Source organism: Malaclemys terrapin, chromosome 12 (genome assembly GCF_027887155.1).
Source record: "Malaclemys terrapin pileata isolate rMalTer1 chromosome 12, rMalTer1.hap1, whole genome shotgun sequence".
Classification (NCBI taxonomy): domain Eukaryota; kingdom Metazoa; phylum Chordata; order Testudines; family Emydidae; genus Malaclemys; species Malaclemys terrapin.
In genome coordinates this window covers 1,351,936-1,367,241 of record NC_071516.1, presented here as the reverse complement: position 1 = coordinate 1,367,241, position 15,306 = coordinate 1,351,936, and the positions used below count along the sequence as shown (strand labels likewise).

Below are 15,306 nucleotides of genomic sequence, written 5' to 3'. Positions count from 1 at the left end.
CCACACTCTGCTAGGGGCCAGACAGTGCCCTTAGCCCTGCTCTTCGAGCTCTGAACCCCACCCACCAACACTGAAATGTACAGAATCAATCACTTCTTGCTGCGTTTGAACGGGAGCAATGGCGGGGACGGAAGGGAAAACGCGGTTTTGCTGCAGGCCGCTGTTCATTTGTGGAGCTGCAGCTGTCCATTTGGAGCCTGAATGCTGGCAGTGGATGTGACTCAATTCATCACTCACCCCGGTGCCTTTCTGAGCAGCCACGAAGCTGCTGAGCTCGAATGCCCTCCGAGTGTTTGCCAGTGCCCAGCGAATGGCCTTTGCATTGAGGAGACAGATGTTTGTCAGAGACTGGGGGGGGGTTTGCAGCCTGCGGCACGCAGAGTCAGCTCATGTGCTGGGGAGAGCCACAGCCATGATTACTCTCCGTCAGTGCTAATCAATTTCACACCCTCTTCAGTGCGGATACCGATAATCTTGTGGGAAGTGGGCCAAACTCACTAACAGCTCCACAAGCTGCTTCCCGACTCCAACCGCTCGTCGTCTCTTTCAGAAAAGTCTGTTTCAGCTTCAGTTCCAAGAAAATACGACATGGTACCAAAGCTCATGTCATTCAGAACGAGCCACTGTAGGTATCTGGCGCAAACACCAGTCTTTGGCTACAGCCCCATCTAATCTGGATAGACGCTCCCTCACAGCTGATCAAGACTCTAAAGAGGCAGGAAGGAGGCCTTGACTATTACCATGTAACTGTCACACTGCATGTCACTAACTCCCCCCCATCTGCCAGCCCCAGTAACATTTCAGACTAGTAAAAGTGAATGAAAGGAATCACTGTACAGTGTGTGTACACACATATATATACACACACAAATAAATAAACCCAAATATGTTAATCCAAAACACTTTACACCTAGCCCCTGTGCATGGTGGAAGCACAGCCAAGCTAGTTACACGTGTGTTGAAATGCGGCTGTTGCTACCAGGTCCTGCTATCAGCTTCCCTAGCCAGCGAGGACAAGGATTTTCACCAGAGAACTTTGCTAGACAACTATGCTGCAGAGCGACCAACCTAACCCAGTAGGCTGAAGTATTATTTTACAATATGGTTCTAACCTTGTTTCTCAGACAAAAATACCATCCCCCCCTGCTCAATGCAGTCATGCTGGGGCCTTGCTAGCAGTAGCTGTGTGAGAACCATGAGGATGCCTGTCTGGAGAAGGCTAATGAGGCAGGACAGAGAAGTGCTGCGTTACAGAGCTGGAAGCAAATGAAAAACAACGGTGGAGCTGTAGTTGAGCAGGAAAAGGTGACTGCCATTTGAACAGTGTTGTGACAGGCAGACAGTTAGAAGTTAGAGGGTAAGAGGAAGGAAGGGAAGGCCGGGCACATTTTAGAGACAGGGCTAATCTAAAGCAGATATGGAACTTTTAAAAATACGGTAAAAACCAAAGAAAGTGAGTCCAGGGACAGAGCTTGTGGTAAATGAAGACCCCTCAGAGGAAACCACGGCGAGCCGCAAAGCGCAAGTTTCAGCACACAGCACTGGCTTGGTTGAGGCAGGAATTCGTTGCAAATGTAGTCCCAGAAAGCCCAGCAGGCAGAACGCCCTGAGCTCTCTCATTACCTGCCCTGTACAAGGGATAGAGTCTGTGGGCGTGACGCGAAGCAGCCCATGGGGCACCAGCACAGGTGCCTGTCCTTGGAGTGGTGAATTGTGTTGCCAGAGCTCGGGGATTCACTGTGCTCTAGCTGGAATTCACCAATCTGGCTGCTGAGCAACTATAGACAGGAACATCTGCTTCTTACACAGAGATTCACGTCTTCCTTGCCCAACAGCAGCGTGCCAGTCAACCCCTGTGTACAACCTTGTCCCAGAGGATACCCACCCCGCCAGAAGAAACTCCTCGGCAGGCAAGCAGGCATTCAGCTGTTTGCAAGAGGGTGGGTAGAAGGCAGCCAAGTCAAAAACGTGCCATGTGCAGGACATTAAAAAAAGACCTCCCTGGCTGAGGGCTCAGAGTGGGAGGAAGAAGAGGTGTTAGAGACACGGGCTGGCAACACAAGGAAGAGATACATACATGCTTTTCTCCTTCTATCTTCTTGTCAGCCACCTGCATTGCATCCAGGTATTTAAAATGCAGTTCCATCAGCCTATCAACCTGTGAGGGCAGGAGAGACACAGACCTAAGCGAGAGAAGGGCCCACTCCACTCAGTATTCAGCCCTTCCTACTCCACTGTTCGTCCTCCCAGAAATCCCACAAAGCAGCTTGCAGCTCTGCCACTCCCAGGAGAGACACGGGAAGGAGTGAGAGCGGGAAGGGGCCAATGCTGGACAGGTGAATGCTTTGGATTGAAATGCCAGTGATCTCTACACCTTATCACAATGGGATCCAATCAGCTCCCACTAGAAGGTGGGCAACCAGGCCATGAGCTCAGCCCACTCCTCTGATCTGTGGCCCTCCACTTTCCCCAGATCCCTACATGCAGCAGGTGTAATAGGCCAGGGAAGACACAGCCATGGGATGCCAGGTTGTGGGTTTTTACTTATTATTAGGCGCTATGCAGGTTCCAGGGCAGCTGAGGAGGTGGTATCTGCTACTCAGCTTCCCGAGTTCATCAGTCACCTCCCTGGACTCGAGAGAGATGACTGATGAAGCCTGGGAAGCTGGGTAGCAGATACCGGCTGCTCGGCCACCCTGGAACCTGCATAGCGCATATAAAAAGCTCAGTGTTCTGCCGCTGGGTGGCTAGGAGGTCTCGGGAAGGGAGGCACGCTGCCTTTCCCATTCTCGGCTCAGGCCAGCCCGGGGCTCAGGTGGGCTGGTTGGCATGGCTGGGACTGTTTGGGCCGGCGTGGCTGGGGCTGGCCCTGGGCTCCTCCGGCAGTGGAGGGGTGGGGGAGGGCCTGGGGATTCTCTGGCTGTGGGAGGGTTGGGGTGGAGGGCTCAGGTCCACAGCCACAGCGGGGGCGCGTAGGGCCTCAGTACGGAAGGGGCGGGGCTGGGGGCTAGCCTCCCCAAAGGGGGGTCCACCCGCCGCTCATGTGTGGCCGTCTGTCCAGCCAGACTGCGACCACTCAGACCGCTGTTACACATTAGAGGCTAAGGCTGCCCTCTCTGTTGTACTGAATTAAGCAATTAAACAAGGCCTTTCAATATGAGAGACTTTCCGGAGTTGGGAGAACCAGTTATGGGGAAGGCATGTGAACAGCACGTTGAGGGTTTATGGGTGTGTTCTGCACAGAGGGACCACGATAATCCTTAAGGGCGGGGTGGACTGTGCACCGAGGCAGTACTGGGAATTCTCAGATGCTTGGTGGGGATTCTTGCTCACATGCTCAGGCTCACACCGATGACCATTTTCAGAGTCAGAAGGAATCTTTCCCCAGATTAGACTGACAAGGACCTTGGTTGTGTTGGGTGTGGGTCACTTGCTGGGATCAGCTGGGTATATCTTGCTGGGCCTTGGACGTTTGTGCACCTTCCTATCGTCCCCCTGGGGCACACAACAGTTTGGTCTTCTGAGGTCTGGAATGCTTTAGTCTAATCAAGGTTACTGGGATCAATACAGGGGGAACTGGGGGGGTTTCAGTGGCTGTGGAATGCAGGAAGTCAGAGCAGATGACCTGATTGTTTGAAAAAGCTGCTTCTTTGCAGATGGGTACCCATCAGCTGGTGGTACTTCTGGGACAATTCCATGCCCAAACGCCACTCCTGCTAAGGATGAAGCACTCCATGGAAGGGGCGAGGGATACAAGTGCAGAACGTAAGAGCACTAGCCCATGTACTGGCCAGCAGCTAGCACAAGTAACTAGCATATTCCCAAGTCTCACTGCTACTGGTAGGGTTTTTTTTTCCCCCCCCCCACCCCTGGAGATACAGCAACTTAGACCCATTTTTCAGGCTGGCCCACGGCCACTGAAATGCTGGCACCATGCCAATTCTAAGCATCTTCCCCTGCCCTCTACTCCAACAGCGGGAGCACCGTTGGACATCCAGCGCACTAACCTTCTCACTGTCGTTCTCCGTGAATTTATTTAGCAGCCGCGTTCTCTGCTGCCCTCTCAGATTCCGCAGCAGGGAGGCCAGGATGGAACAGACATGCTCTGGTGGTGAAGAGAGAGAGTTGCACACAGGTCAGGAATATCAGATCATTTCCTCTCTGGGACAAGGTGTAAAAGAGGCACACTTTCAGTTCCAGCTGCAGGGGTTTCCTGTCCATCACATGGGTGATCTGGGGTGTGGTTATAAAAGAATGGGGAAGCTGTTGCAAGAATGGGTCTCTAGGTGTCTTGTCTCTTCTCCCAGCTAGCTGAAAGCTGAAAAAACCTCTAGGCTTGTATCAAATTTTGTGTTACTTTTAGGGTTACCATATCTCATAAATAAAAAAAGAGGACCCTCCACGGGTCCTGGCCCCGCCCATTTCCCCACCCCTAGCCCCGCCCCAACTCCGCCCCTTCCACACCCTAACTCCGCCCCCTCCTTCCTCCCACTCCCAGCCAGGGGGAAAGGGCTGCCCAAGCGCTACCGGCTTCACAGTTTGCCGGGCAGCCCCCAGACCCTGCGCCCCTGGCCGGCGCTTCCCCAGCGCAGCTGGAGCCCGGGAGGGGGCGCAGGGTCTGGAGGCTGCCCAGCAAACCGTGAAGCCGGTAGCGCTCGGGCTTTGGGCAGCCCCTATGCCTCCGGACCCTGCGCCCCCAGCCGGGCACTTCCCCTCCGGGGCTCCGGCGGCTCTGCGTAACTTACACTGCGTAAGTTACACAGAGCCGAAGAGGAGCAGAGCCCCTGTTTTACACAGAGCCTCTGTTTAAGAGCCGGGCTGCCCCAGCGCTACCGGCTTCGGGCAGCCCCCATGCCTCCGGACCCTGCGCCGCCGGAGCCCGGGAGGGGAAGTGCCCGGCTGGGGGCGCAGGGTCCGGAGGCATGGGGGCTGCCCGAAGCCGGTAGCTCTCGGGCAGCCCGGCTCTTAAACAGAGGTGAAGAGGAGCAGAGCCTCCAGCCACGGGGGCTCTGTGTAACTAGTTACACAGAGCCGAAGAGGAGCAGAGCCCCCATGGCTGGAGGCTCTGCTCCTCTTTGGCTCTGTGTAACTGACACTGTCAGTTACACAGAGCCGAAGAGGAGCAGAGCCAACAGCCGCGGCGGCTCTGCTCCTCCCCGACTCTTCGGCTCTGTTTAAGAGCCGGGCTGCCCGAGTGCTACCGGATTCGGGCAGCCCCCCTGCCTCCAGACCCTGCGCCCCCAGCCGGGCACTTCCCCTCCCGGGCTCCGGCGGCGCAGGGTCTGGAGGCATGGGGGCTGCCCGAAGCCGGTAGCGCTCGGGCAGCCCGGCTCTTAAACAGAGCCGAAGAGACGGGGAGGAGCAGAGCCGCCATTTTCCCGGACACGTTCGGCTTTTTGGCAATTCCCCCCCGGACGGGGGTTTGACTGCCGAAAAGCCGGACATGTCCGGGAAAAAGAGGACATATGGTAACCCTAGTTACTTTGGGTACGTCTTCACTACCCGCTGTATCGGCGGGTAGCAATCGATTTATCCGGGATCGATATATCGCGTCTCGTTAAGACGCGATATATCGATCCCCGAACGCGTCTACTCCGGAACTCCACCAGAACGAGTGGCGGTAGCATAGTCGACGGTGGAGCCGCAGCCGTCGATCCCACGCTGTGTGGACCCCCAGGTAATTCGATCCAAGATACTTCGACTTCAGCTACGTTATTCACGTAGCTGAAGTTGCGTATCTTGGATCGATTCCCCCCCTCACCCCCCAGTGTAGACCAGCCCTTTGAACCTGTTTTGGAATCTTCTTGCTGTTAATTGCAGCCCTGAAAAAAAGGGACATTATAAAATACAGCCCAAACCTAGTTCCGTTTAACTCCCCTGGCTGAGGTCTCTCTCAGCAGCATTCACTCTCCTTCTGGCACTTCCTATCCTAGCTAACGGGATGGCGTTGCTGCTTCTTTCACGGTTAACAGCCATACTGGACCCAAACCAGGCTCCATTCAACAGAAGCTGGCACTGGCAGCTGAGTGACCCTTACGTTACCAAGCAGTTGTTAGAACAACATAGCTCAAGGAAGGTAGAAGAACGCCAGAATACAGCTCCTACAGAGATTTAATTGGCATTAGCTAGAGCAAAACCTTCAAACAAACCTCTTATTTACAGAAAATCCTGTGTTCGGAATACAAATTCAGCACAACACACAAGGAAATAATGAACAAATAAATCTGCTCTACAGCCTTCTAGATTCCATTTAGGGGTCAAAATTTTCACAGCCCAACCCTGGAACAGAATAAAATATTAACTGTGCAAAAACACAAGAGGCAACCCAAGTTCATGTTCAACCCCACTAAATTTCAGAGTCTGAAGGGCAACTGAACTAAGCACCTCAAATTTGTCCGGATTCTTTTCTTGTGTGTGGCAGGTCACAGCTTCAAGGTGTTCTCTTTATGAATAGCTATGCCGATGTCCCACAACAAGATGCTGTTCTCCAAAGCCACAGGAAAAACAGGGTTTTCAGCAAGGGGAGAGAGCATGGCAGGCATCACATCACTTCCTTCAGAAGCTCTTCCCTGTCAAACGTTACAGCAGAATCTCCTCTCCAGATCCTTGCTAACAAGACATGGCAGCAGTCTCACTCCCAGGGTCTGATTCTGCAAAGCACTGGGCACCTTCCATGGGAGTTCAGGTCACTCAGCATCTCACAGGAAGGGAAAGCTCTGTTCAAGGCCTCTTTGCTTTTAGGGTGTGTTGTGGCTCTCTAATGCTGGTTTTCAAGGCTTCCCAGGAGCTACATTAAGTAGGAAAGGAAGACTCCCTGCTGGCCTTAGAAGGAACACCCAGACACAGCCCCAACCTCGCTCGAGGCAGAATCTGGTCTCACACAGGGCCTGGTTTTCAGCCTGATCTTAACTGGACTTCCCTCTTTGTGCCCACAGTTTACTTCATGTGGGTGTCTAACTACTTGGTATGTACCTGCCTGTAAGACAGGTTGTGCTTGCATATGTCCCGGGGGCTGGACTGGATGACCTCTAGAGGTCCCTTCCAGTCCTACAATTCTGTGGTAGAATCTAGGTTTTTAAATGTATTCCAAATAAAATGTGAATTAAACATCTCCATTCCTTTCTAGCCCAATTCTCCAATTGTAACGCTTTCCTCGGCTCCTCTATCTTGCCCATTAAGACATTGACAATGGCAGACTGCTGTGCTGACAGAGCCTGGATTCACATTTATTTGGGGGCACAAAGGTGGGTGGAAGAGGAGAGACAGAGATTCATGGGAGGCGGTGAAAACAAGAGCAGTGAGGTATACACTGCATTGACTTACATGCCCTGCATCACCCCACTAAAGGCACGGTCATTGCAGGGGGTGCAAATCATTTGCAGAGTTTGTGCCAATGTCAGATATGGGGCAGTGCACCAAAGGGCAACATTTAAATAAGGGCAGATAAAAGCAAGCACAAAGCCACAGAGAAAATGACAGCCTTCACCTTCTCTCCCTCACTGAATCATTTGTTATCGCTTCCTGCCTTCCAGTATGCATTAAGTACAGACCTCAGGTTTTATACATTTCAATGTATTCTGAACTAGAACTTCTCAATGATGTCTTTGCTTTAATGCTGCTGATTAAGATTGATGAGAAATAGTGGCTGTAAAAATCTCCTCCACTGCCTCACTGACGGGAGGGGGGAGAGGGGTGTCAAGGTTTGTTATTTTCACAGAAGAAAATGCAATATACAGAGAAGAGGGATCATCTTCTCATTGCCATCAAACCAGATTAACATGCATTTCCACAATTCTGCCTAGCCTGCAGCCAAGAGAAGCCTCACTCAATTGCGCTGGTGTACAAAGAACAAACGGCATTTATCTGTTTGCATGGCACTTTCAAATAAACTGACAGCTCATCTTTTCATTAAAAGGCTGCAGTCACTTAAGTAATCAGTGTGCCATGCCCCAATTTGGGGTCTGCCCCTTTGCACCACAGGTTATCTGCGTGCCACATAAGGGCAGCAAAACAACCACAAAAAACTAGATACACACAGTTTCATTTGCTACTAATAAATGTCGCTTTCTCAGGAACAGATTTCTGCTGGAGGTGGTGTCAGTTTTTCATGCACCAAGGAGATGGGGAGAGCTGCTGGCAGGAAGAGCAGAGGAGATAACAGGTTTATCTGGTGGCCGGCACCATTCAGCTGCTCCGTCATTTCGACAGGATAAAATGGAGGTGAAGGATGGCCATGGATACATCAGGCAGCCTGTGTGAATGCAGGCTCACGGCAGAGGGGCTTTCAGGTTAGCAAGAGGCAACTACACCACACCCCCCCCCCCATATCAAATGAGTTGTCCATGTAGAAAAAGGATGACAAAAAACCCCAAATGCTATTGAGCCCATTTGTCCTTAAAATGAGGAGGACGGCGTTCAAAAAAGTTGTAAACGTCCTAGCGGCTGGCTTAGAAGCAAGCCAGTGTTTCCGACGTGCCAGAGTTCACCTGCTCTGTGTCGGAGAGAGGAGGCTATGAGGGGGCTGCTAGTGGAGTAAGAAGTTGCTTCACTCCCTGTTGTACCGGGACAGCCTGATCTTTTCTAATATGAGGACCCCCTGCCCCCCAATCCTGCTCCCATGTACCAGTCTCACTCTCTCCTGTGCATCACCCCCCTCTTTAGGATTTGCAGTCAGTAATTGAACATCGAGCCAATTCCTTCAGGAATACAGACAAGGTGGGCTTGTCACTGATACGCCCTAGGGTCTGTCTACCTAGCTTCGCAGATGGAGAGGCCAGAAGGGACTAGTAGGATTTTTTGTCCAACCTCCTCCACAGCACAGAGGACTTCACCCAGTGATTTCTGCATCCGGCCCCTTATTTCTGGATGAGCTATAGTACGTCTTTTAAAGACACATCCAGTCTGGATTTAAAGACTGTAAATGACAGACTCCACCACATCCCTTCATAGCTGGTCAATGGTTAGTTCCCGTCACTATTAAAAATGTGATTTCCAGTTTGAATTTTTCGACTTTCAATTTCCGGTCGCTGGATCTTGTTGCTTTTGTCTGCTAGATTTAAGAGCCCTCTGTTATAAGCCCTCTCTTGTGTAGGGTGCTTACACACACAGACCAGGTCACCTGTTACCCTTCTCGTTGATAACCTAAATAAGCTGCTCTCTTCAAGCCATAAGGCAGGTTTTCCAGACTTCCTGTCGATTCTTGCAGCTCTTCTCTGGGCTTTCCTTTTTAAAACATCATATTCCAACAGCAGTGTAACCTACGTCCTATGCAACTGAACGTCACCCCCCTTCTCCTCCTCAATATTCCTCTACTTAAACATCTACATATTAGCCACAGCACCTCCCGCAAGCTCACAATCAGGTGGTTATGTATGAGGCCCCCTCAGACCTTTTCAGTCACTGAATTTATGGAGAACCACAAGGACACAGAGTCATCTTAAGAATGCTTCAGTGTTTATTCTTTGGCTACACCACCTATCCTGCCCACTTTCTATAGCTTCCTCTACGGACACATGGATGTGAAGTCCTATTTCATGATACAATGGCATGAACAAAAACTATGAGCCCAGCCATACAAACACTTACTAGTGGGTGTAGTGCTTACTACTGGGAGCAATCTCATTGACATTAATGGGACCATTTTTAATAGTGAGCACTATGCCAGGTAGCACTGGCAGGATCTGGCCTTCTCTGTTTAATCTCTTTTCCCAAATGATGGTATAATTATTCTCCAAGTCTAAAATATTTCTGAGCCAAAAGGAGGAGAGTCTCCACTTGCTTGGCCTATTTCCGACGAACATGTTCTAATGCGCTCTACTGCCCAATTAATACCAGCACCTATGGGCAGCACAGGAACGCAGCTAATTGAACTGCCACAGACAATTCTTGGCTTATTTTAAACCGAAGCGGACATGAAGCTTGGCTGAATCCACTACTTAATTAAATCAAGATGCCTGCAGGAACAACGAGATGTACTAGCCCAAACACGTCTGCATTTCTGGGCACCACAGGGCACATTCACAGCTTTCCAGGAACCTGCAGCACGATACAGCACACACCCAGACACATGTAAGTGGTGCATCTTCTCACACTTGACTAGAAACTGCTGCTGCTTTGAGTCCCTCAACAGAGGAACCAGCAGCTGATCAGCTGTGTCCTCATCCTACATCTACAAGCCATAGTTCATCACTCCCTTGGTCCCATACGGCCCTCAGATTACACCTGAGGCAGCTCAATCAACTCCATAAATACTGGCCCTCTTATGTGGAAACTTTGCAAAATCTGAATGGAAAATGTTGGTCTGGGGGAGGGAAACAAGAAGGTTAGAGGCCAAAGGTGCTACCTACCCTGATGCCCCACCCAGAACAATCACCTGGCAAGACAGGCCTAGATGCTTCTCTTTTGAAAAAGGGTCAAACCCAGACCCACAAAAGCCTGGTCTGCACCAGGGAAAAAAGGTGTGTTCTTACCATTACTAGCCAACCCACGGTAAACAACAGGAGGGGAAATTGGAATGAAGACAAGGCCTGTTAGTAAGCGGAGGTAAATAGTAGGCTCACTTCTACTGTTTCCTTTGACCTGCTAACACATCAAAACTACCCACCTTTTTTCCTAGTGTGGACGCAACCGATTCCCAAGAGTCTGCAAAGACATGCATGAGTGCAAAGCAGAGCTGGTCACCAAAAGCTTCTGCTTTGGACTCTAAGCCATACTCTATCCTGGCAGATAACGTTATCTTCTCCATTGTATTGGGCCAGATGTGATTAAACCGTTAAACTCGTAACCAACGCTATGACTCGCCTTTGTGTCTGAGCAATGCACAAGGCCCTTAAGTCTTCCTCTGTTCTAGGTAGGTCACATATGGCACATGCTCCCCTACTGCACCAGAGATTCTTCTCAGTCCAATATCACTTTAGAACCTCACAGACCTCCCTAGAGAAGATGGACATGGAAGATTTAGGATGCAAGCAGTTCTTAAAATACCTAATTAGATCGATCTGGACTTCGGTAGTGGTGTGTTGGAATACAGATTAATCTAGTCCATGGCTGGCACTGGCAGCTGCAGCAGCAGAGGTCCTGTCAAACCAAGCCATAACATTACACTCTCTGCCTTTATTGTTATTTTCCCCCCTTTTTAAATTTCATTATAACGGACATCTGGCTGGCAGGGCAGGGAGCTCGCAGACAGAGCCATGCCCAGACACAATCCAGTGGAATACTGATGCAGATTAAACGAGCATCATACCAAAGACAGAGAGCTGTGCATGTTGGGGGTATCAAAGCGGTGACAGCACCCACTTGGTGGAAAGGGGAGAAGAAAGGAAGGGGCAAGAGCCCGCTTAGCACGAATTCTGATGAACCAGTGGAAGAAGTTTAAGAGAGTTTTAAATCATTTAAAATCAAAATTAGAAAGAGACCTACAGGATACGCTCTAGCTCAGCCGCCCGTTACTGGACTCAGCGCAAGAATGACTGTGTGGAATTCTAGGGCACATGTTATGCAGTCACAAGGAGTAAGCCTACTGACAACAATGGTCCCTTCTAGTCTTAGCATTTATTCATTTATGTTAATACTTTGCACTTGTACAGAGCCCTCCAGCCATGATTCTGAAAATGGTACAAAGATGAATTACCCCTCGGAAGCCCAGGATGGAGGAGGGCATCACTCCCATTTTACTGATGGGTAAAGCGAGGTCAGAGCCAGCTGTCCAGGGCACATGAAAGCCTGTAGCAAGACAGGATTAGAGCACCTCCCTAGGCAAAGTTCCCTTCAAACCCGTAGCAATGTTATTTTTCAGAACAATCTCTTTATTACAAGAGCATTAAACAAAGTTTAATCTTTAAAACTAATTAAACCCTATTTAAAACCACTAATTTAAAACATTAAAACTAAGACTCATTCACATAAGAGGATCCTGTTGTATTCTGAAAAGTTGGTGGTAAAATAATAAATTGGTGCAATAAATTTGTTTAAACAGATTGATTTCTTTAGTAGGCATTCGTTTGGCAGACCACTGTGTGAAAAATATTTTCTGCTGGCTCACAGATGATGTTCAGTTAGAAGAACTAATCTCTATCAAGTCAGTTTTCTATTCTATTTTACCCTTTTCATGCCTTGGGAATTTAGTCACATAGCAGATACTCATTTTAAAGGGTGTTGCTACATTTCAGTGCATGTTACCATGGATCAAGAGAGCATTTTTAGTAACAGAGCTATTCCTCTAAAGGAAAACTGAAAAGCTGTGTCACTCTAATTCGCTTCTTTTTATTATGGGGCAGGACTGGCAAAATACACAAACTGCAGATACTTGGTAAATAGGAAAGCGGGAGAACTTCTTCCAAGGTTAGAAAATAAATTATTCTTAAATAAAACTGACATTTGGGGAAAGTGAAGGCAGTTAAATTTGGATGACTTAGTATGAACATCCTCCCAGTTCATTACAATCTCTTGGTGTGCAAGGGAAAGATTGTTTTCTCTCAGGCTGGGCACACTAGCCAACATGTGGGTCTAAAGATTTGCTTCCCTACAGGCTACCTGATGATCCAGAGAGAGGAGGCCCTTGCCTCTCATACCTGAATTTGTGTTTCCTCCATTTTAACCCACTGAGTGTGTTCAGGAATTTTAAACCAATAGATTGTTCCAAAAGCAACAGCCTAATAGCGCAGTTTGGAGATCAGCAGACAGACAGACAGACCTCTCATCCCTATGGGATGCAAAGGTGCCCCATCAGACTCCTGGCTTTTTTGCCAGATGAATACGCTGACTATTTTATTCAGCTTTCTGAAATTTAGGAGTGCTGCTTTTTTAAAATGTGAATGTTCTGCACTCACGTACCCAGGAAAAGAACATTTTATCCCATCTACCTCGCATTTAAAAATCCAGATGGTTGTCAACCTTCTTCATAGAATTACCGAACTCTGCCACATTCCATTTTATTCCTCAGCTCCCTTATACTCTTCAGGTACCAGACATCACTGCATCTTCCTCCCGGTCTGTCCACAGTGGTGGGGCAGTCGGTCCTCCTGCGATGACCCACTATGTGGAACAGAATTCCTGACCCTCCTTCACAATTTAAGACTCACTTTAGCATCTTCCTCTCCTTGGTTTATGATTCATAACCATCTTTCTAACAAAACAATCAAACCCTAATCTGAAATTCAGTTTGCTTCTGATCAATCAGTTCCCCGCAACCCTGTCTACAGATGCTAGCTGTAGGGAATGTGGTACTTACACATATTACTTGCATTTAGCTGTATAGATTAACAGCCTGTGAAAGGCCATTACCAACCCACATTGTATTGTAAATCGTGCATGGTATTCAGTCATCTACTGGGAGGCTCATCTGGTTCACACTTCTACAGGAATCGTAATCCTTAATCAAGAGGATTATGGCAAGTAGCTAATCCTAAAAAACAAACACAAAGTATCTAGTGGAATTAAACTTCTTTTTCTGTAGAGCCCATTTCTCCTCCCTTTCTCTTCCTTGTGTCCTCAGTAATCTCAGACAATATCTAGAAGGGCTTGGTTAACTAGGTCCAAGAGTATCAAGACCTTATCTGCTACAGGGCAAACTCTCAAAAACATTCCTTTTTAGATAACAAGTAGTGTGTTAAAGAAGCAGACAAGCACCAAACCAATATATTTTTATTTTTTGTGGCACTATAGCGAGTAGAGAGGGCGTCTCGAATAAAAAATTCTCCACTTCTTTGGGAGTAGGCAGATGCGTTCCATCTCCCCTCATACCTCAAATACTCATCTGGATACAAAAATCAGAGCACACGAGCACAGAAGTAGACAGGATTGCAGTGGCTTTCTTGCAATAATAAAATTCTACGTGTTCACTATGATCAAATATACGCAGCGTCTCTCCTGCTCAGCCTGAGGACGACTATATATACTGTTGTCTCCAGTCTTCGCAAGACAGAAGAAATTTGTTTTCATCAAAGGCAGTTTTGTTTGTATGCAAAAGTATCAAAGATAATGCAAACAGCAAGACTCTAGATAATGTAACGTCACCAGACGTAAAGTATTAACAAAATATCAAAATAATAATAAAATGTAACAAAATAATCAAAAAGATAACAAAATACTTAAAAATTCATTGCATGAAGACTAACAGTTTTGCCTCAGAAAAGTCTAAACTCAACACTATTCTGGTACCAAGACACACACATGGCTGGGCACCAGAAGAAGATTCTCTCCAGCGTCCAGAACAAAGCAGCCCCGTCCGGAGGGGCGGCCAGGAGCCGATTCTGATCCGGTTCCGGGCTCACGTCCTGCCTGGTCCCCCAGAGCTGGGAACGAACCGGACCCTGGGTTACTAATGCGACTCTGACTTCGCTGCATGGGCCGGTCTTGAACCAGAAACTTGGGGGACCCCTGCCCCCCCCAGCCCCTCAGGGCTTGCACTTATTCTATCTCAGCAGGGAGAATATCGTGGTTTGCAGGGGGCGTGGCCTATTGGTGGACGGTTCCAAGATGGCCAAGATGGTCTAGACAGTATTTGGTCCTGCCATGCGGGCAGGGGACTGGACTCGATGACCTCTCGAGGTCCCTTCCAGTCCTAGAATCTATGAATCTATGAATCTATGAATATGTAATATAGTTCATAGGAGTAAGTTTTAAAGCAATCACAGGCCTTCGCCAAAACACAACATTAATGGTAGGACTGTTGGATGAGGCAATAGCTCTCAAAGATCAATTGGATTACACTGTTGGTGTGTTACAGTCAAAGTTACATACGATTATGTCCCAGAAACCTAAGTTTTAAGATCCACTGTATAAATCAGGAAAGCATATCCCATAACAGAATTTACTCTGGCAGAAAACTGGAAATTAGAACAAGAGTAAATCCAGTATAGTCAATTACACAATGTGGGTCAATCTTTGAAGTTTAAGTGATCCAACAGGACTGAAGTACAAGGGGTCTCATCATTAAGACCTATTTTTTACTTTTATCCCTTTTATATAATGTATAAAACCCACACCTAACCCAAACTATGAATGAGGCACTTTACAAGACAAATACAATACAATACAAGGCACCATATCATTTTTATTGGTATCAATACTATAGAAAATTAGAGACAAAAATGTAGTTATCCCAATCCCCAGAGTTGGCACCTTCATGCTAGTTTTTAAAGAGATAAATACATTCTATGAAATGGTTCCTATAACATTTAATTTGGACTATACAATTTTCTGTAATGAATGAAAACTGGCCAAGTTGCATTGACAAAATAATAAATACTCTAGTAAAAATTCCATATCCAAAAGAAGATTTTTGTAGATAGGAGGATCAACGCT

At 48.2% G+C, this 15,306-nt stretch overlaps 1 protein-coding gene across 1 annotated transcript in view; it reads right to left on the bottom strand.

The window, feature by feature from the left end:
- The window catches only part of CTNNBL1 (catenin beta like 1), a 97,287-nt gene that overhangs the window by 17,043 nt on the left and 64,938 nt on the right, over window positions 1-15,306 (bottom strand). The window contains exons 12-13 of the mRNA XM_054045968.1: window positions 4,008-4,105; window positions 2,078-2,158 (exon numbers count right to left, since the gene is read on the bottom strand). Of these exons, the coding sequence (XP_053901943.1) occupies window positions 2,078-2,158; window positions 4,008-4,105 (179 nt within the window). The remainder of the gene's footprint in view (window positions 1-2,077; window positions 2,159-4,007; window positions 4,106-15,306) is intronic.